Source organism: Aspergillus brunneoviolaceus (assembly GCF_003184695.1).
Source record: "Aspergillus brunneoviolaceus CBS 621.78 unplaced genomic scaffold BO95scaffold_61, whole genome shotgun sequence".
Classification (NCBI taxonomy): domain Eukaryota; kingdom Fungi; phylum Ascomycota; class Eurotiomycetes; order Eurotiales; family Aspergillaceae; genus Aspergillus; species Aspergillus brunneoviolaceus.
In genome coordinates, this window is record NW_020290791.1 from 155,501 (window position 1) to 174,842 (window position 19,342).

At 51.3% G+C, this 19,342-nt stretch overlaps 6 protein-coding genes across 6 annotated transcripts; 3 read left to right on the forward strand and 3 right to left on the reverse strand.

Annotated features, from left to right (window-relative positions):
• The first annotated feature begins 14 nt into the window (after positions 1-14).
• On the forward strand, positions 15-2,943 carry BO95DRAFT_227705 (putative salicylate hydroxylase). Its single transcript, XM_025581240.1, has 6 exons — positions 15-104; positions 195-400; positions 451-576; positions 629-703; positions 752-1,586; positions 1,641-2,943. Exons 2-6 carry the CDS (start codon positions 281-283, stop codon positions 2,576-2,578), a joined length of 2,094 nt encoding a protein of 697 aa, XP_025439307.1. The 5' UTR covers positions 15-104; positions 195-280; the 3' UTR covers positions 2,579-2,943.
• A 939-nt stretch (positions 2,944-3,882) lies between these two features.
• ddiA (putative DNA damage-inducible v-SNARE binding protein Ddi1) lies at positions 3,883-5,046 on the forward strand (the record flags this gene model as incomplete). The annotated part of the gene is made up of 2 exons (XM_025584515.1): positions 3,883-4,349; positions 4,433-5,046. Coding segments are annotated over exons 1-2 (615 nt in total), but the record flags the coding sequence as incomplete, so codon positions are not given.
• A 1,184-nt stretch (positions 5,047-6,230) lies between these two features.
• Positions 6,231-7,658, reverse strand: BO95DRAFT_445700 (EXPERA domain-containing protein). The gene is made up of 4 exons (XM_025587205.1): positions 7,432-7,658; positions 7,008-7,202; positions 6,578-6,730; positions 6,231-6,479 (listed from the first exon to the last, which is right to left on the reverse strand). Exons 1-4 carry the CDS (start codon positions 7,523-7,525, stop codon positions 6,409-6,411), a joined length of 513 nt encoding a protein of 170 aa, XP_025439309.1. The 5' UTR covers positions 7,526-7,658; the 3' UTR covers positions 6,231-6,408.
• Positions 7,659-10,766: 3,108 nt separating this feature from the next.
• Positions 10,767-11,455, reverse strand: BO95DRAFT_227782 (uncharacterized protein). Its single transcript, XM_025581242.1, has one exon. The coding sequence runs from the start codon at positions 11,219-11,221 to the stop codon at positions 10,874-10,876; it is 348 nt and encodes a 115-aa protein (XP_025439310.1). The 5' UTR covers positions 11,222-11,455; the 3' UTR covers positions 10,767-10,873.
• On the forward strand, positions 11,456-13,130 carry BO95DRAFT_227779 (TauD/TfdA dioxygenase family protein). Its single transcript, XM_025581241.1, has 3 exons — positions 11,456-12,366; positions 12,438-12,772; positions 12,829-13,130. The coding sequence occupies exons 1-3, from the start codon at positions 11,690-11,692 to the stop codon at positions 12,939-12,941; spliced, it is 1,125 nt and encodes a 374-aa protein (XP_025439311.1). The 5' UTR covers positions 11,456-11,689; the 3' UTR covers positions 12,942-13,130.
• Positions 13,131-14,195: 1,065 nt separating this feature from the next.
• On the reverse strand, positions 14,196-19,242 carry BO95DRAFT_516892 (putative non-repetitive nucleoporin). Its single transcript, XM_025591852.1, has 5 exons — positions 18,705-19,242; positions 16,172-18,646; positions 16,024-16,112; positions 15,337-15,966; positions 14,196-15,271 (listed from the first exon to the last, which is right to left on the reverse strand). Exons 1-5 carry the CDS (start codon positions 18,985-18,987, stop codon positions 14,660-14,662), a joined length of 4,089 nt encoding a protein of 1,362 aa, XP_025439312.1. The 5' UTR covers positions 18,988-19,242; the 3' UTR covers positions 14,196-14,659.
• Between the last annotated feature and the right edge of the window lie 100 nt (positions 19,243-19,342).

The window sequence follows — 19,342 nt, forward strand, 5'->3', positions numbered from 1 at the left end:
TACACACAGTAAACGCTCCGAACGTGGGGCCGAAATGGTGAGCCGAACCTGCGCGGGGGAGTTAAGTAGAACCAACCCGAAAGGTGGGCAATAGTCCAAGCAAGGTATGCATGCTACTCTCCACGTAAGGGGGTGAACGGCGTCCATCGTTTTTTTTAGCATGTCAGTTTGCGGGCTTATAAAAAAGAGAGCAGGGCTATCAGGCGGACGGTCTATATCCCCCGCTTCTCGACAATCTCTTTTCATTGACGCAGCACGTTTATAACACAAAACGGGCATCATGGGCAGCATCGATCCGAAGACCGCCTCACAAGGAGGGCTAAACATTCTTATTGCTGGTGCTGGTATCGGTGGGTTGGCTGCTGCCATTGCACTACGCAAGCAGGGCCATCGCGTTCAGGTGTGTAAACTGATCCTCATATCCGATTCAAACTAACCGCTTCCATGCAGCTTTTCGAGCGTTCTCGTTTCGCAAATGAGATTGGAGCTGCTATTCATCTCACACCTAATGCGAATTCCGCGCTGCTAGGTCTGGGTATTGATGCTGCCAAGTTTGGAGCCGTGGAAGTAGACCAGGTTTGTCGCGTGGAATATTTTACTCAGTAACTGGAAGCTCACCTTCCCCAAGCTGCACATCTATAATCCTGCTGGCAAGACGCTGGCAATTGTCGATCACAAATCACGGGCGGATAGGTGGCGAACTGTAAGGACAACCCATTGCCCCATGTTCATTACAGTCTAACATCTATAGAAATGGTCTCTTGTGCATCGGGCCCATCTCCACGAAGGCTTGAAAAATGTCGCTCAGGGATCTGGTCCTGGCATCCCTGCCGAGCTGCATACTGCCAGCAAGGTTGTTGACATTGATCCAGAAGCTGCCACAATCACTCTCGAAAACGGCCAAGTCTTCCATGGTGATGTCGTGATCGGGGCAGATGGTGTACACTCACTTGCGAGAACGAAGCTGCCAGGCACCAAAGAGATCGAGCCCTTCAGTTCTGGCAAGAACGCTTTTCGCTTTCTCTTGTCGCGCAAGGTCGCCCAGGAAGACCCCGAGACAAAATCCCTGGCCGACGCTCCCAGCATCTGTAGCATGTGGGATTCCCATGACAAGCGTGTGGTCATCTACCCATGTGCCAACAATGAGATTTTGAACTTTGTCTGCATCCACCCTGACACGTTGAGCAAGGTGAACACCGGCGCAGACTGGGATCAAGAGGCCAGCAAGGATGCTCTTTTGGAAGTTTACAAAGACTTCAAGCCAGAGGTGGTCAAGATCTTGGCCAAGGCTGATCCCCAGACACTTAGAGTATGGCCCCTTTTCGACATGCAAAAGCCGCCCACGTGGGTCAACGGTCGCCTGGCAGTGCTGGGAGACGCCGTTCATCCGTTCTTGCCATACCGCGCTTCTGGTGGCGCCATGGCCATCGAGGACGGCGTGTCTCTGGGTGTGATGCTCTCGAAGGACCTCGACCCAGCAGAAGTCCCAGAGAGGTTGAAGCTGTACGAGGAAGCTCGATACACCCGAGCTACCACGATTCAACAGATGACTCGCGATTCTGATGGCCCCCAGCCCGTCGACGAAAGTCAGTTCCTCCCCTTTCTCAATCCTGCCGTCCAAGGTTATTGACCTCACTTAGTCCGTAGAATGGAAGACTACATTTACGGGCATGACGAATATGATCATTCGACCAACCTCCTCCGAAAGCACATCTGGAGTCAAGGGGCGCCCAAGTACTGGCGTCAGCCAGTAGTGTTCGGGCCTATGCCTGGTCCCAGACAGGACTGGTACGGTCGAGATCGTGTCCAGAAATCGCTCAAAGCCACTTTCGAGACAGTCTCCATTCGATTTAAAACCAGTCGAACCTGCCTTCAGAACCTACTTCCTAACGACTCTTGGTCATTTGTGAACCAGGGTACAGTAGCCTACGCGAGTTTCTCCCAAACGAAACTCCACCGCATGGACTGGCTGGGCGGAGGCGGTTACCGCCACATCGGGCTGTACATCGAGGGAGTGCAGTATAAGAAGAAGAATGGGGAAACGATTGAAGGCACCTATTTGCCGATTCTGTTCGAGAGTCTAACGGACCCTATCGTCAGCGGTCGTGAAGAGCTTGGCATGCCCAAGCTCTATACAGCAATCGATGCCCACGACCGCAGCAACTCGCACCATTTGACAACCAGCTGGCAAGGTGCCGTTTGGGGCCACTTCCATTTGGAAGATCTCGAGGATCAGGAACCAGAAATGAACACGAATCCTAATCCGTCCAGCGTGGGAATCTTGGTGCACCGCTACTTCCCTAAGGTCGGCCATGAGAACAAGGGAGTGCCCGAAGCAGAGTACCCTGTCATTGTGCCACATGCGGAGGAGGCCAAGGTGGTTCCCTCCAAGATCACCCGGTTGCGAACCACCAAGAACGCAAGGTTTGAGATCGATGGTCTCAACTGGACACAACTACCCACATTGCATCACATCATTTCTCGTTTGGCTGAGATTCCAGTAGACGAAGTTGTTGGTGCGAAAATTGTGGAAGGTGAGGGAGTGCCAGATGTATCAGTGGCAAAGCGTTTGGAATAAGTACTGCTTGAATCACATTGTCACGCAATAGTCACTATAATTGACCACACTTCTGTACTTATGCTTAGTCGAGCCACCGATGAAACATCGAAGCATAGCCGCAAATCTCGCATTTTCTGCCCCCGCATAGCGGGGTAGGCCTCGAACCGTAGGGTTGGAAGTAAAGTAGCAACATCCGCGCTTGCCAGCGTTGCGTTTGGACCATCAACCCCAGAGGCTAAGACGGTTACTTGACTGGGGTCCTGAGCACAGACTAGTCTGCAGCATCACGAAACAGGCAAACAGTGTAGTAACTGCAAGGTGGTATCCTTTCAGTACTAGTTCACACAGCTCATCTTCAGTCCATATGCTTAATCCTTGGCAGTGTCTGATGCAGTGATGCCAGCCACGAGGCCTATGATGGCCTCTTCTTTCGGGGCAGCATCTTGAGGTGAACCGAAACGTCCCGTAATTGTTCTTTAGGTTTTCATATAGTCACTTTGTATCAATTCAGCAACTGGGATGCGATGAAAAGACCGCAAGCACGCTCGAGGTTGAGGTATAGACACAGCGATAGGCCTACATCAAATAGTAGCGTAATGAAATGTTTCATGGCTGACCAATGACTTACTTGCGAGCAGTGACCGCATTGATAGCCTTCAATAGAGGAAAGGGGGATCCCAACTTAGAAATTGAGAGATGTATGGATTGATTAGCTCGAATGTCATAGGTATCGCTAACGGCCACTAGTTAATCGGGCTCGGGCTTATGATTAACCAGAAAGGCTGTCGGCCAAGCCTGATGACAGGAGGGTTCGTTCATGTGACCTGACACTATTTTCGCCATCTTAGTGACTAGGTGATAGTAGTAGTCACGAAGAAGATGAACTAGTTTATAGTCAGCGATGGTCAGCAGCACGATGACAGACATAGTGGTGTCAGGTCGGGTGGAAGATATACTTCTCTTCTTGGTGCCAGTGGTGATTATTATGGGTCTAGAACAATAGCGAACATGGCCATAACTGTCTCCTTCATTGACGCTTGTTAAAATGAGATGAAATAGATGCAAAGTACAATGCTTCATTGAAAGGGTAAAGGAAGAACTCAAGCCCGAGCACTCATTCAATAGCTTGAGGTAGAATGGGTTAGAGTTGTTTGGAGATTGCATGTATGTATGCCCGGAAGCTACGGTCGCAGGCCAGGGGACCGATGGGTGGACGGATGACGCACCATGACTTGCTGCCTGCCGAATCAGGCCGGACGCCGGACCTCCATTCATTCTGCACTTTACCAGGAACCGTAACCTGCCCATCCCGCCTTCCTTATCACTCCTTCACCCACTCACTCACTCACTCACTCACTCACTCAACTGCACCTACACAATACAGTACTTCCTGCTATTTCTAAATACCCTTACCTTTTTATTCCTTCTTATTATTCTAGGTTCTACGTTACCTGAATACCCTTAAGACCTCTGCATCTTTTTGATCCTTTCCTCCCTTTCCTCTTCGGTCGTATCCTCCCCCGCCCGCGTCTTACTCCTCTTCTCTACAACACCACCTCTCCTCGCGTGCTCGTTCCCCGATTACCTTTCCCTGAGTCTCTACGCACTTCCATTAGAAATCAACCACACTTGGGACAGATACACAGCTTCTTTGACTCTCAGCTCCTTAAGCGTACCCATTTGCTGTCCTTCTGAAACGGCCTCAATCCTACATTCTTCTTTTCTCAATACAGCTTACTCTTCCCGGGTTTGGGAGAGCTTCCCCGCACCTACCGCTGCACAACATCATGTACGTCGCAAACGGGCATACACTCGGAGAAATCATTTCCAGGAAAACCTGTTTAAGCTAATGATGAACCCACCTATCTCTAGGCGCATCACGGTAAGCGTAATTCGCCCGGACCAGGCCGATGCCGATATTATCTCCCTCGAAGTCGGGGCGGATATGACCGTCGAGCTCCTGAAAGCTATTGTTGAAAGTGAAACCTCGATACCGCCCGACGCCCAGCGACTCGTATATAACAATCAACTCCTCGGTGATGACTCCCGTACGCTTGAGCAAGTCGGCATCGGTGAAGGGGATATGCTCGGTGTCCATGTGACGCTGCGAGGGCCCCCCGCGCCCACCCGGAGCATAGGAGGTCCCAGCTCTGCTGCCGCCCAGCAGAATCTGCAGCGACGTCAGGCTATGACCCCAGATCCCGAGACAATTCGCCTACATATTTTGGGTGACCCTCGTGTGCGGGAAGCCGTCCGAAGGCAGAACCCGGAGTTGGCGGACGCTGCCAACGATGCGCAGCGGTTCCGCGAGGTCCTCACCCGACAACAAACCCGCGAAGCTCAAATGGAGGCGGAGAAGGAAGCGCGGATTGCCATGTTGAATGCCGATCCTTTCAATCCCGAAAATCAGAAGCAGATCGAAGAGATCATTCGTCAGAATGCTGTGACGGAAAACCTCCATAATGCAATGGAGCATCATCCGGAGTGTAAGTCGGACCTGCAAGTGTTCATAATTTGCGGAGCTGGTGATTAAACATACAGCACAGCATTCGGTCGCGTAACCATGTTGTATATCCCTGTCGAGGTCAACGGCCACAAACTCAACGCTTTTGTCGACTCCGGTGCACAGGTCACCATCATGTCGCCAGAATGTGCGACCGCGTGCAACATTATGAGACTCGTTGATCGGCGGTACGGCGGCATTGCAAAGGGCGTGGGAACAGCAACCATTCTAGGTCGGGTGCACTCGGCACAAATAAAGATTGGCAGCATGTTCCTGCCGTGTTCGTTTACTGTCATGGAAGGCAAACATATTGATTTGCTCTTGGGCCTGGACATGCTGAAACGGCATCAAGCCTGCATTGATCTCCAGCGCGGTGCTCTGGTGATCCAGGACCAGGCAGTCCCCTTCCTTGGTGAGGCGGATATTCCCAGGCATCTTCTGGATGAATTCGAGGACGAACCCGTCATCAAAGGACCCGATGGCGCCGAAGTCGGCGCCCGAACCGGAGCGGTCACGCATCAGGCCGGTGGCAGCAGTCAAGGATCTGGTGGTTCTTCCGCGCCTCCTCCTTCCCGCCCAGCCCCACCAACATCGCGCTGGCCACAAGTTTCCATTGGAAAAATCACAGAGCTGGGCTTCACACGGGAAGAGGCGATGCGTGCATTAGATGCCGCCAACGGGAACCTGGACGAGGCCATTGGATTCCTGATTTAATGTGTGATGTCACGACCTGACGTAGATTTCCTTGACATGACCGGGCGAGGCCTGGCCATTCTGTTTATTACCGCTCAATTTGATCTATCATCGCCGAGCCGAATGTGCACTGTGAGATGCGATTTTTCTTTCTGTCATTGTGATAAATGGTCTCCTGATGTTGCTCGCATTTTGTCCCTGTGACTCTCGGCTCTTTCAATAACGGAGGTCGCTACGACGTGGGCTACCAGTCACCATTTTCTGTCTGTAGGGGAGTGCTTTCTCGCGATTGCAATATTTGTTTTTCTTGGCCAACCTACACTGCGGGCGCCCTGTCTCTCATCCTTATTATGCAATGTTCTCACATAGAGTCGGTGTGGCGGGTTCTGCTGTCACTCGGGAAGCACCTAGAACCTGTGCAGCAGCGAGCATATATGCCACAATCTAACAGCTGGAAGCTATGATAAGGCAAGTCAGTATTTTTGCGTGCCTCTATCCGAGCAACTGTAGTAATCTATGTGCGTATGTGGTGACCAAGATCTGCTTTCTAATTCCTGACCACCCCTTCTTCCAACCTTTCGCTACCTGGGGCATGAAGCCCGTCGCAGATCCAACGAAAGTAACCAAACTAAATTTCGAGGGACTTAGCCGTCTAATCCAACTTGGACTTGAGCACAAGTCGCTCGCGGAGTCTACAAAACATGTCGACTGCCATAAATGCGCCTAGAGAACCCATAAGTCAGCCCCGGCCAACTCTTGTACGATAACTACATGCTGTGTTCCACAGAAGGAAGCAAGCCCTAAATTTAGATCAGCCTTACCGAGAGCAACATAAGGACCATAGAGCATGGTAATATTCTGCTTCTGGGCGAGCGTACGGTCCGTCCAGCTCCAGACCTCCACCAGACAGATGGCCGAGGTGAGAAACGATTGCACTCCGAAAACGAGCAAATGGACGGGAACAAGAGGATCATCTGTCATGGTAAGCAAGCAAGCACCCAGTGGGAGAAAAAGAAAATTAAAATCGAAAAAAAAGGAAAAAAAGAAAAAAAAGAAAAGACGGATGGAGACAGGGCTGTGATGTAAGGGGAGGTTAGGGGAAGGGGAGGGGGGGATTTCCCGGGAGGGAAGAAGAGAGTGGAGGCAGAGGCATAGGAGTAGATCATGGAACCCCAAGAAGAAGAACGAAAAATGATCCACCCATTGGCAACCCGATGTACTGGATTGATGGACTGTGTGTACTGTACATACCTTTCTTCAGGCCGCGTAGAGCCCAGACACTGAGCGGAACATGATAGAATAGCTCCATCAACAGAAAGAAGGTAAACCAAGTGGTTGGGGTCTCCTCGAAGAACTTGTCATGATAGGTTTCGATGTAGAACTCGCGTAGCGTCACGCTGAGATTGGACTGGAGGAAAGACGGCAGGATGGGAGCGGCATCGACCACTGATCGTGTTTGTTTGCGTGCATCATGTCAGTTTTTGTTTTGCCCTTCTTACTTGCTTGCTCACTCGCTCGCTCACTCGCTTATGTCTCATCTACATCTGATTTGTGTTGGGGGTGGAGGAGCAGCAGAGTAGTACAGAAAAACCGTCTTTCTGCATTGGAACAGAGTAGAGATTGGAGGGGGGAAACGAAAGTGTCTCGGTAGTTTGGGGGACAACTCCCGACTTACAGAAGATGATGGGGACATGGATGGCGAAGAATGCGAAGTAGACGAGATCGCGTTTCCGGCTCCACAAGGATACGGGAGAAGTGGCAATAGCCATGGTTCTAGTTTTGCGAATGCAAATGCTTTCAAGGTCCTGTGTGATTGCTCGAGAAACTTTGGAGGTGGGAAATCAATAATAAACAAGGCGGAAGCAAATAATAGTGAGGTATACCTAACACATACAACACGATTCAAGTTTGCTTTTGGAAAATTGATGTGTGCTGCACCGTACTTAGTCAGGTGATCCCCGCCCCCTTGTGCAGCTGCCAAAACTGGAAAAGCAAACAAACCAAAATGTACATCTCACCTGACTCGGTTCTTTTGACTTCGAGAACTCGACCATTTTCTCCAGAAAGTCCCCACAGCAAAAGCACCTTTCTCATTCTCTTTTAAGAAAAACAAAGGGTGTAAAAAAGAGAGCGAGGGGAGAAGGGAAAGCTTCCCCCGCCGTTCGCCTGACCCGATCGACTGGGAAAGACAAGACAGTCGACAGGTACGCACGATCAAGAAGGATGTTTGCTTTTTTCACACCTCTCTGCATGCACCTAGGATTTCTTTTTACCTACCTGCCTAAACATAGCTTAAGCTTAGCTTGCGTGAGACTACGATGGCCTGTCAATCAAGCTGTCTGCTTGGACCCTCACGGCTCTACTTAATTTCACTTAGTGTGTCGCCCCCAGCAAATGGTTGGAAGGACGATGGTCCAACAGTTCGTGGACACCGATGACGGACTAGTTCGGCTCTCCATCAATTGACCTTGCAGCAAATCCCCTCCTGTCTAAGAATCTTATCGCCTTATGAGACACCTCATGATCCGTCCACGATGGGTGGTCCCATCACCAGGGGATGAACCCGTCTACTGATCCTGAAAGTGATCTCTCATTCTTGGGCGGCCCGAGAACTGGACGTGTGTGTGTGTGTGTGCCCTCACCGCAACTTGTGATGCCCCTTGAAACTCGTCCTTTACGCCCACATTCCCCCCTCCCACCAGGAAAGCCTGATGATGCAAAAGTCCCAATGGGACTTTCGATCTGTGGCAACAGGCCCCTCTGAGCTGATCTTCTGCCTCTCTGGGCTATTCTTGGACCGGAAAGCGGCCTCACTCCCTGATGTGAGGCGACAAAAGTACTGCAAGGATAGACAGTCGGTATCCGCCAGAGGAAGGCGGATCTGCTATGCCTTTGAATAACAGAATTTGTGTACTATTTCTGCAGCCCCGGTAACTCGATCCAGGAAATCGACTTTGACATCGATCCTCGATGGAGCGGGCCATGCTTCCAGAATATGAGACAGGCTCGATTTTTTCCCTCAGACCCCATGAACTCATGGGCAACGGACGACGGGAAGATTGGCGCATAGCGCCACACTTTGTGCCACCAGCCGTCAGCAGTCCATTGTTGCAGTTCCAGTGCTCCGTGTGGATTATTGGCCTGCTAGTCCCCGGTTCCCGGGACGGTACCGCTGCTGGTCATGGATCCCTTGTATTCCACCCTGGAAGCTAGTATAACCCTTAAAGAGTAGAAACCCGGGGCGAGGATTTGACCATCCGTGGTCACAGGACTGTCCAGCATGCAGATCAGGATTAGGAGCACAGTACTATTTGTCGCAAGCATTCAATATCTACTACTCAGTATCCACCGGCATCAGATTTGGGATTACTCTCAGGATTCTCCTGGAGCAGCTGCAAATGTCGTTGTCCATTGCGTAAGAGAAAGATCGTGAAGAGCAAACTGCAACGCGATCTGAAGCAGACGGCCACGGATCACGTCCCGGAAACCGACTTGGTCATGCCTCGAGAGTGGACTAACCGATGCAGGAAGTAGAAGAGTCCAGTGCAACTAAATTGACAGAGAATTGGGACAGCATGCCGCATGCACAGCTGTTTCCGATGGCTTCGGTCACGATGGCAATTCGACGCCTCCAGGCTCTGGAGTTTCTGGATTGACGGTGGCTCAAAGTGGACACTATGCAATCCGAACCGCGTCGGTGGGCATGATCGCACATTATCAGGCCGATGCCCCTCCGCCCTTTCTTCGAGGCTTCTGTGGGCCTTCGATACCGTCTGGGAAATGTTCTAGAGAGCGGCCTTTGGCGATCCATCGTCACCGACGAGTAGACACCTTAACGTGGCTGAGTGGAGACAACTTTGATGGAACCCCGGACATTGGTCCGCATTCCCGAATGGAAACAAACGTCACAGGGGGGGCTAGCAAAATCGGATCGGCCTGGCCCACCGTTGCGCCTCGGTCCAATTTGTTCAGTACCCTAAATCCTACAAAGACTACCGGTATGATTTGGATGCAATTATGGCAATCGACGAAGATCAAGAATTCATGTACCACAAGCGTTTACACCGCGTCTGGATGGCATTTGGGAGCTTGAACATCTCCAGAATGGTCTTGTTCAAACGACGTATGTTTGAACGGCCATCGAGGTTGATCTCCTTGACAATGATATAACGATATACCGTTGATCATCTCAATTCAATATGAGGATTATACCGACTTGATCGGAACCAGTAACGTCAACTTTTATTCAATGACTCGATCAGAGCTCGGGATCAGTCAGAAACACCCTCGAACAAGTGCCACACGGCAGGGAGCTTAGATTGCAAGCACGCAAGTCTCAATTCCAGGCTCAGCGTCGTACGGGTTATCATGTCGGTGGCCTATGGATTAAGACATGTTATTACATCCACCAACCAACGAAGAGCCTTGACGCTGCAGAATTCCAGGATTATTGAGGAAAAGAAATGATTTCGATGCAGTACGCCCCTAAAGTCTCGTAGGACAAAGCATCCGCAGGCCTGGAAGCCGGAAGATTAACAGGCTGCTGCCCAGGTATGCAAGGATTGAGGAAAGCACGATAGCCAGAGCTACCAGAAGCTACGGAGGCGGCGCATCGCGCATCCACCTACTGCACAGGATAGATTCCGCGGGCTCTAGTGCCAATCCGTGACCCTACGAGAAGCAGACGACACCACCACCACCAAAGTTAGCGATATTGACCCAACGTGCCTGCTGCAGGGTTCCACTCTCATGTCTTCGTACAGATTATTAAACGATTTTTTCTACTTCTTTTTCGACTTCTTATCGATCCCCTAGACTCGCCGGACTGAGAGAGAGAGCGGTGAAACCACACGAAGACAGAGACCGGGGTCAATTGAAAGAAGGGTTTGAGATGGTTCGAAACTAACTATCTACGGATAGTGGGAGCCATTCTCTCGGATCCAGCTGGAAGAAAAAAAAAAAGGTCAAAAGACTGAAAGACAGTCAGAAGCGGTCGATCATCAATGTCCGAGATAATCTCAGTCCTCATCCGATGCGGGCAGGACGGATGCTTGCTGGGTAAATTGAGACTATGAGTCCACTCGCTTTGCCTCTATTGGGCCCTTGACCGCTTCTCCTTACCAACAACCTCTTGCGTCTCCGCCTGCCTCTATTCTCGGTCGCGCTTCCGAGCGGGCTCCAGCCTGCTTCCTCCCTTGTCCCGACTCGAACTTCCTCGACCTGTCTATCTGTCTGCTCTGTCTTTGTGTGTTTTTTTTTTCACTATTCCCACTATTCCCACTACCGTGACCTCCTCTCCTCTCACCCTTTTGGTTCGTTTCGGACTTATCCTTCTCTCTGACTGGCTCGCAGTCGTGCCGCCGCCCCCCTCCATCCCTTCCCCCTTCACCCCCTAGTCTATAATCGGCTGCCGTTTTTACCTGTAGAGACCCGTTCAGCATTGGTTTCTGTACCCCTGTCGTCATGGCCCTTTGAGGGTGGTTCTATTTCCTCTGTCCGCCGTGGACAATCTGGTGTGTCTCTCAGCGCCGACTTTCCGCTCCGAAGATGGAAGGGATAGCATTCAGTCTACCTATCTGGGCAATAGCCAAGCGACTCCCGGCAGATGCAAGATCATTTAGCGCCACCGTGATCATATCGTCCACTCGATTGCGCTTAAAGGTTGCGCAGTCTTTTCAATCGTCATGGCGAGATGGTGGAGTAGATGTCCAGCTTGACATCTATATATTGCTGCTTGTCCACCTTCATCCAACCCTTCTTCTTTTCCTCCTCCATGATTCAATCCTCAATTCCATCTTTCCTTTCACCTTCTACTCAGTCTTCTTCACCTCAGACACGATACCTTGATTAAGTCTTCCAGCTTCAAGCTATTCTATAAGCATTCATCCTCTACACACAAAGAACATCTGGGATAAGATTACCAAGACAGCACAATGCCATCCACAGCCCCAATCCTGCGGCCCAAGAAGGCCATGAATGCCCATCAGGAAGAAGAGCCGATCAGCTACGACATCAACATTCCTTACGTCGACGTCACCAAAGAAGTGCATCTCCGCACCAGATACCCTGAGTACCTTCCCACATGGGACAAAGTGTGGTTTGACCCACTTCCTCCATTTGAGTACCAGGATCCTGCCCTGCGTGTGAAGGACAAGAGCAAGCCCAACCTTCTGACTCCGAACACCAAAATGACGGAGATTCAGCCGCGGATCGGAAGCATCTTGGAGGGAGTCCAGTTGAGCCAGCTCTCGGATGCGGCTAAGGATGAATTGGCGCTGCTGATTGCAGAGCGCAAGGTGGTTGCTTTCCCCGATCAGGATCTGATCGATGCTGGGCCGGAGGAACAGGAGGCATTTATGCGACACTTTGGCAAGCCTAACTACCAGCCGGTCTCCGGCTCCATGCGCGGCCACCCTGGATTTCACATTATTCATCGTGATGGAAACCGTGAGGAGATTACACGCTTCTTGGAGCAGCGTACAACAACCACACTCTGGCACCAAGATGTGAGCTACGAGATTCAACCCCCCAGCTATGTCATGCTAGGACTGCTAGAAGGTCCCGAGGTGGGCGGCGACACCGTCTTCTCAGCTACTGATATGGCGTACAAGTAAGTAATGGCCCCGCTGCCACGAATGGATGGCAAGGCGACGGAGAGTTACTAACCAGGAAATGGCACAGGCGTCTTTCTCCCACTTTCACCTCATGGCTGGATACGCTGCGGGCAGTCCACTCCTCCGCCAAGATGATCACCCACGCTCGCATGACTGGTAGTTTGGTGCGCAAGGACGCTGTCGACACCGTCCACCCGCTTGTGCGCGTTCACCCGGTAACAGGCGAGAAATGCCTTTTCGTCAATGGGGAGTTTATCACGAAGATTCAGGGCCTAAAGGAGCCTGAGCAGAAGTGGTTGCTCGACTTCCTCATGCAACATATCATCACCGGACACGACTTCCAGGCCCGAGTCCGATGGCAACCCAGGACAATTGTCCTCTTCGACAACCGCAGCACCACTCGTACGTTCTCTCCCGATTGAAGCCTAAAAAGGCATACTGATTCTTTTCCTTATCAGACTCTGCCATTGTCGACTATCTCGATGACGACAACGGTGCTAAGCTCCGCCATATCTTCCGCATGTGTGCCTTGGGCGAGAAGCCCATCCCAGTGTACGACCAATTCGAGTAGAATGGCTCTCGACCCCTCCAATCGTTCTCTCGTTACGATGTACGCATGTCTTTCCCGCAACGACGGCAGATCTCTGGCGCGACTGGGTCGTATCAGAAGTGAGAGAGAGCCTACCTTCGGGGAGTCCTTCTACCAACCGCCCTTATTCGTCTTGCGCTGCGATTCGTTTTCGCTATTTTTCCACACCTGACTCCCATTTCTAATCATTATACCCTTTCGTCTGGGTCTCATTTCAAGGAGTTATTTCTGTTCTTTTCCCCTCTTTTTACTACTTCTAATATCTATTTTGATCCTCGACTCGGTCCTTCAAAATTGATACCTCAGCCCTTCGATTGTTTTTGTGTTTTCTTTCTGCTCGTGTTATTCGAATAGACCGCTTAATCATTTGTTGTTTGCATATCTAGACTGGCGGGGTTTGTGTGTGGGGGTAAAAAAAGTTCATTCGGTTTTTTGACTAGCAGGATTCGTTTTCCTGGGGAGACCCCACCGCTGACTCCATTTGGTTTTTGTTTGCTGTCCATCTTTTTTCTTTTCTTTAGGAAGTTGTTTTCCTGGTACATCCTTTTTGCTAGCTTTGATAAATGCATTTGGGGTGGGCATTGGGCAAATAGTACTTAATCGAGATATTGACTCTGTGCTGATTGTGCAATTAGTCTTATTAATTATAAGTCAGCTGTCCGCTTATCAACCGCCGAAGTAGCACATTCCCATTACGGAGGAGTCTTCGAAATACATAGTATTAGGGTAGAATCGAGAAAAGCACTTTGTCTGACGCATCATGACGATGGACCCGAACCCGACGTGCATCCTCCGATCCAGTAGTATAGCCAGTGGTCTCTACCCCAAGAAAGTAGTGAAAGCTAGCATCAGCCTCGGGTACCTTCCCTTTATCCTATCGTGCATGTACAGTAGTAGTATAGTAGTACATCTATCTCTTCCTCACCGGACCAAGAAGAGTCCGCCGGCCTTCCTGATTAATCCGGCCACGTGATTCCAAAGGCCTTTCCCTCTTGATTACATGAGAGAACGTGGCTAGTTCACGGCCTCGGATTGCGCAAGCGGAGAGATATATATGTTGTGGAATGGGTTGGGGAAAACAATGGTTCGTGACGATCGATTTATGCAGACAGGCCGGCCCATTGAGGATGAAGAACGAAGACTCTGGTTTTGTATTGTATGTAAGAGTACAGATTTCTTCTTTCTACATATAGGAAAGATGATTCAAGAGTATACTAGCAGTCTAGCCCGTTTGCGCTCAGCATCATCCCCCTTAACTGGGTTACTAGTCCACTAACTTACCGACTATCGGCTTGAATGTGTCATGTCCCTCCAAGGGCCCAATTTTCGAAGTACAAAGTTCCCAAAGCGCCTCCAAGTGCGAGAAGAGAGGATCAATGAGGAACTGCCCAGAGATCTGAAATAGAACAATAGGGTACACGTTGAATGGGTCAGAAGTAAGCTCGACTGCACCCCCCTTCTAACTGTGTAATAAACTCAAAGTTGGAAGATTGAAAAAAAAAAGGTAAGACAAAAGGGAAATAAATAAAAGGAAAACTCCAGCACCGCCCCCTTTTCTATCCGCTCGCTGTCTCCTGTGATCGGAGACATGAAAAAAATACAGAGTCAAAAGGTGAAAAAAAAGTGAGATTTGAAAACCATGCTACCTACTTGCCCCAATCCTATAATCCACAGACAAACACGCACACGCACACGCTATATCACCGTAATATATCCTGGACCTTAGTCCGGAGCTCGTTGGCCACGCGCAATTGATCCGGCGGGATGCCGCCGCCTTGTTGAATGAGGAGGAGGGTCTCAAGGACGCGGTTGGCGGCGGTGTCGCTTCCAAAGACCCGGCCGCCGGGGCGGACGGTCTCGTGGTACCAATGCTGGATGAGATATAGGAGGTCCTTGGCGATGTATCTCCGGTTGTTGCCCTGGAAGGGCGCTTCGTCTGTGTAGTACATGCCCTCGAGGACGGTGAAAATGGTCTCGTGTGCGACGTTCAGGTCGAGGAGGAGGTCAACGATCCACGTTGGGGGCCCAACGTCACGCTGGTGCTCTAGGGCGTAGCGCTCGAGCATGGGCAGGATGATCGGGATGGGCATGATGGAGTCTGACATGCGGAGTCGGCCGCCCAGACTCCGCACCTGGTCGATCACCGCTTCGTAGGGCTGGGGCTCGCCCCGCTCCAAGACCCGGTTGTGGAGGTCTTGCAGGAGATGTTGCCATGTGGACTTGATGTCAGCCGCGTTGCGGTGGTCGGCGTGGAAGAAGATCTGCAGACAGATATCGTAGTAGCTTCCAGGGTCGGCGATATTGTTAAAGAGCTAATAGGCATTAGATAAACTGGAAAATGATGGGGGAAAGGCAATTTTTGGGGTGTAACACATACATAACTGATGTCCCTGATAGCCCCATCCACTTCCTTCAGGACCTGGGGTTTGGCTTCCGGCGCAACCCGAGGATCGTCTTTCAGGCGTTGCAAGATTTCGTCTTGAATGTCGGCAACATCAATCAGATTGGAGGTTTCCTGGACCAGTCTTTGACGAGCCTGTCGGCTAACATCCGGAGTGAATATCGATGCGTTGGCCCGAGCCCATCCTAGGTACTCGATTCTGCGGCTCAAGGGAATGTTGAAGCTGCTCTGCGCAAGCTGGAGTTGAACCTTGGCTGCTTCGAAAAATCGTTCAGACTGCGCAAAATAACGCCAGAGAAGATCGGCGTGTTCAATGTCATCATCGGCTTTGCGCTCAAGGTAGGCGACCACGAAGGGGGAATCGCTCTGGAGCAGTCGCTCACTCCAACCTTGTTCGAGGTACCAATCATATAGGGTAGTCAAAAACACCTCGTCTCGAGAGTCGGAAACCACTCCATATGCCTCATTCCTGCGTTTGGCCATCACTGTCAATTGTCCATCAACAATACCGATATCCTTGGCAGTATGCTTGTCGACTGCAATGATGACCCTGAATATGAGATCATAGCATTGCTTCCGATACTGGAAGTACTCAATACGAGTATCCTTAAGATGGAAATGTCAGTCATCAAGGAAGTGATTTAGATCAAAAAGGGTACTTACACCAGTGGGGCGACCATCCACAATCCATGCAAGTGCCAGGTTGGCCTTGTCTGAGCGAGCGGCCACATTCAAAGCCAGTTGAATCGCGCCTGCAGTACTTTGTTTTAGTGGCGTTTCTTGTGCTCCAATACGAACACGGGGATCATACCTGCGAAGAACTCATTCTTGATGTAGCTTTCGACTGCAGAGACCAGGTAGTCCATTGGCAGATTGTCGGATACCTGCTGAAACAAGTGAAGGCTCTCATTCAGCAGGTTGCGTCCAAGCTCCGAATTGGAGCCTACTTCAGTGGCTCGTTTCAACATCTCCTGGGCCTTGAAAATGACGACATCCTCGGCACTACAGAAGCTGCCGCATCGCCGCCTTAGAGCATCGGCTACCGTTTCGACATTAGATCCCTTTGCAATGTTCCGATTCACAATGCCCTTCACCAGCTCCTTCGCAATATCATGGCCCTTAGTGGTACTGAACAGCTGCTCATACGTAAGTTTCATGAAGCGCTCCTTCGACTCCGCTGGCAGGGTAGCCACAATTTCATCCACGCGTTCATCGAATAGAACCGAAACAAAGGAAATGCCTTCGATGGTGTGAGATACAAGTTGAACAAGCGAATGCAGTGCGCGATGTTCGGCTTGTAGGGCAGTCTCTTCCTGTTTCGTGGAGACCCGAGTCAGAGCCTCTGGGCCGCTCAGCCCTTCGATAAAGTTTTTGTTAGTCTTGAAGAATTCTTGCAGAGCAGTCAAGTCGCGCTGAACAGCTTGCAGCTTGGCAGAAGAAACTGATGAAACGATGGTCTCCGTGCCAATGGGCGGCGTCTCGGACTTTTCGAGCTTGGCAATCTCTTTCTTCCAAATAGAGCGTAATAATCTCGAGATGTAGAGCGCGATGCCCGCATGCCGCGGTGAAGGGAGGACGGTGTCGATGGCAGGTGTGGAACTGTCCGCCACGGCATTTTCGTTCATCATAGGCTTGCCCCCGTGGTCAATCAAGACCTTGCGTGCAAACTCCAAGACATGTGGATCATTTATTTGGGTGAGTCTAGAATCACTAGACACCTCCACTCCTTGACCGCAAGCGACGGCCAGAGCCGTAGCAACGGTCTCGCTCCGGCCATAAATGCGGATGAAAGTTTTGACCATACCCTCCAATCCGTCACCGCCTTCTCCACCGTTTCGAACCAATGCAGCAAAAACATCGACGAGACGCCGTCTGCGAATGATATGAATACCATTGTTGGTAAGAATGGCGATTTCGGCCACAGGTTCGTCATACTGAATAGCCAGTTCATTACCGAACCCACTGAAAGCCATGGCGGCCTCGGTGGGTGGGGAGCAGACCCCGACATCTTCCGCTCTGCTACCCAATGATACCCAGACTGCTGTCTCACCAGCCTTGGGACTAACAGTCTCTTGAGCGCGAGCGACTCGTCCAGAGTCGGGAGCAGAAATGAAGAGAGAGTCCGATGCCGCCGAGTCCTTGGAGGTGAAGCAGAAAAAGTGGCCGGGTGGATACCGTACGGCAAACCGAGTGGGCTGAAGGGTGTGAACAGGGATTCTAGCTGCCACTGTAGGGTGATAGCGTGCCTGTCCTTGAAGACCTTGCGAGGCTGCCAATTGAGCCGAGGGAGCGGCGTCCAACGGAGGTGTTTTCACATGATGAGCTTGCATGCTTGTGGGAGCACTTGTGCCATTTGGTGCTGAGGCCCAGCTATAGGGACCAGTAGCACTGAGGTAGATCCGGTAGCCTGTCGCAGTAGTGGCCATCAGATGGTATCGGGACGCTTCCGCTGCAAGGATGGGGCTGATGGAAACAATGGGAACTTTGGGGTTGAGAGTTTCGTTGGACGCGATGATATGTCCGATATTGGCGTATATGTCTTGCCCTTTCTTTGTGATCGCAAGAGCTAGACTTCCGTCGGGCTTCATATGAAAGACCCTGATCGTGGACAGCGACGAGAGTGTGTAGAGCAGCTTCCTGGTGTCATCAATCTCCATTTGCGCGACGTGTTCATTTGGTTGGGTAAAGCTCAGCGAGGGAGCCAAGGCAGCGAGACGATTGCTAGTACGATTAACCTTTGAGCAGCGACCCTTGAACCACTTCTCCTCTTGCTGATAGACGAGCTCGTAGACATCATTGTCGGAGATTCCGCCGAAAAAGATGCGCCCAGTCGAATCGGATGAGGCCACTTGATCGATCTCCAACCCTCGGATTGCTACGGACATGCCAGTCTGATACAGCGTTACTTGTCGTGCGCCTCCGGGCGTGGTCTCGCAGCCCATTCCCAACAAAATGACTTCGGCCGTAGTAGATATTACGAGCAAGTGAGTGATACTGGGCAAAAACACTTTCGGGCGAGGCTTCGCTAGCTTGACGGTGATGATGCTGTTTGGTTGATCCTCGAATCCAACTAACTGCGGGTTAGGGTGAGTGTAATCCCAGATATAGAGAGCATTGTCGATTGCGACCCAGGCGTGATTCAACTCAGCAAATAGTCCCATGTTCGTCGATACCTGTGCTCTGTTGTATTGATCGAAGATCTGGTCGGGGATGTTGTACATCTTCACCTTCTGAAAAGGAGCCCATGGTGACGATGTGGGGAGATCATAGTCGGACGAGAATCCTTCTACACAGGAGGGTCAGTCGGGTCCCTGCCAGCGGTGCGACCACAGTGGTCAACTTACGAGACAGAGAGTTGTCCAAGTCTGGGTAACGAGATTCTTGGGCAAGGGTTTCATTAATAGTCCGCGCAGCACGCTGCTCCGTGCTCACTAGGCTCTGCTTGGGCTTTGTTTGGACCGCAGTGAAGTTGGGAAGCTGAATGGGGGACGGCGGATCGGTTGGGGCTGCGGCTTGTTGGGGGTTCGATGCCGACGCCGTCGCGCCAGCATTGGGCGCTGGTGTTTGGTAGAATGCGCCAGGGAGTGGCCTCTGAGGGGTGAGGGTTGGTAGAGATGGGTATGACATGATGCCGGCAGTAGACGGCGCCCGTATGAGGCGGTTTGGGCTATGTATGGCGCTCTCCCCGGAAAGGTGGCTGGGAGATTCGGAGACAGCAGCGCAATGACGCGACGAAAGGAAGACTCGGTCAAGGAAAGCAAAAGAGGTCGTGGAGAGATGATAGAGAGGGATGTTGCGATAAAAAGAAAAGGAACACCAATGGGGGAGCGCAGGGAGTGGTGTTCCGCCACAAGGATGGTGTGTTTAACCGGGTCGAAGAACAGGCATGAAGCTGTGGATTGAGCATGAGCAGGATGAGAAACAAAAATGTGCACGGGCCCCGGGCGGAGGGCGGACGGAGAGCTTCTCTTCCGCCTTGGAA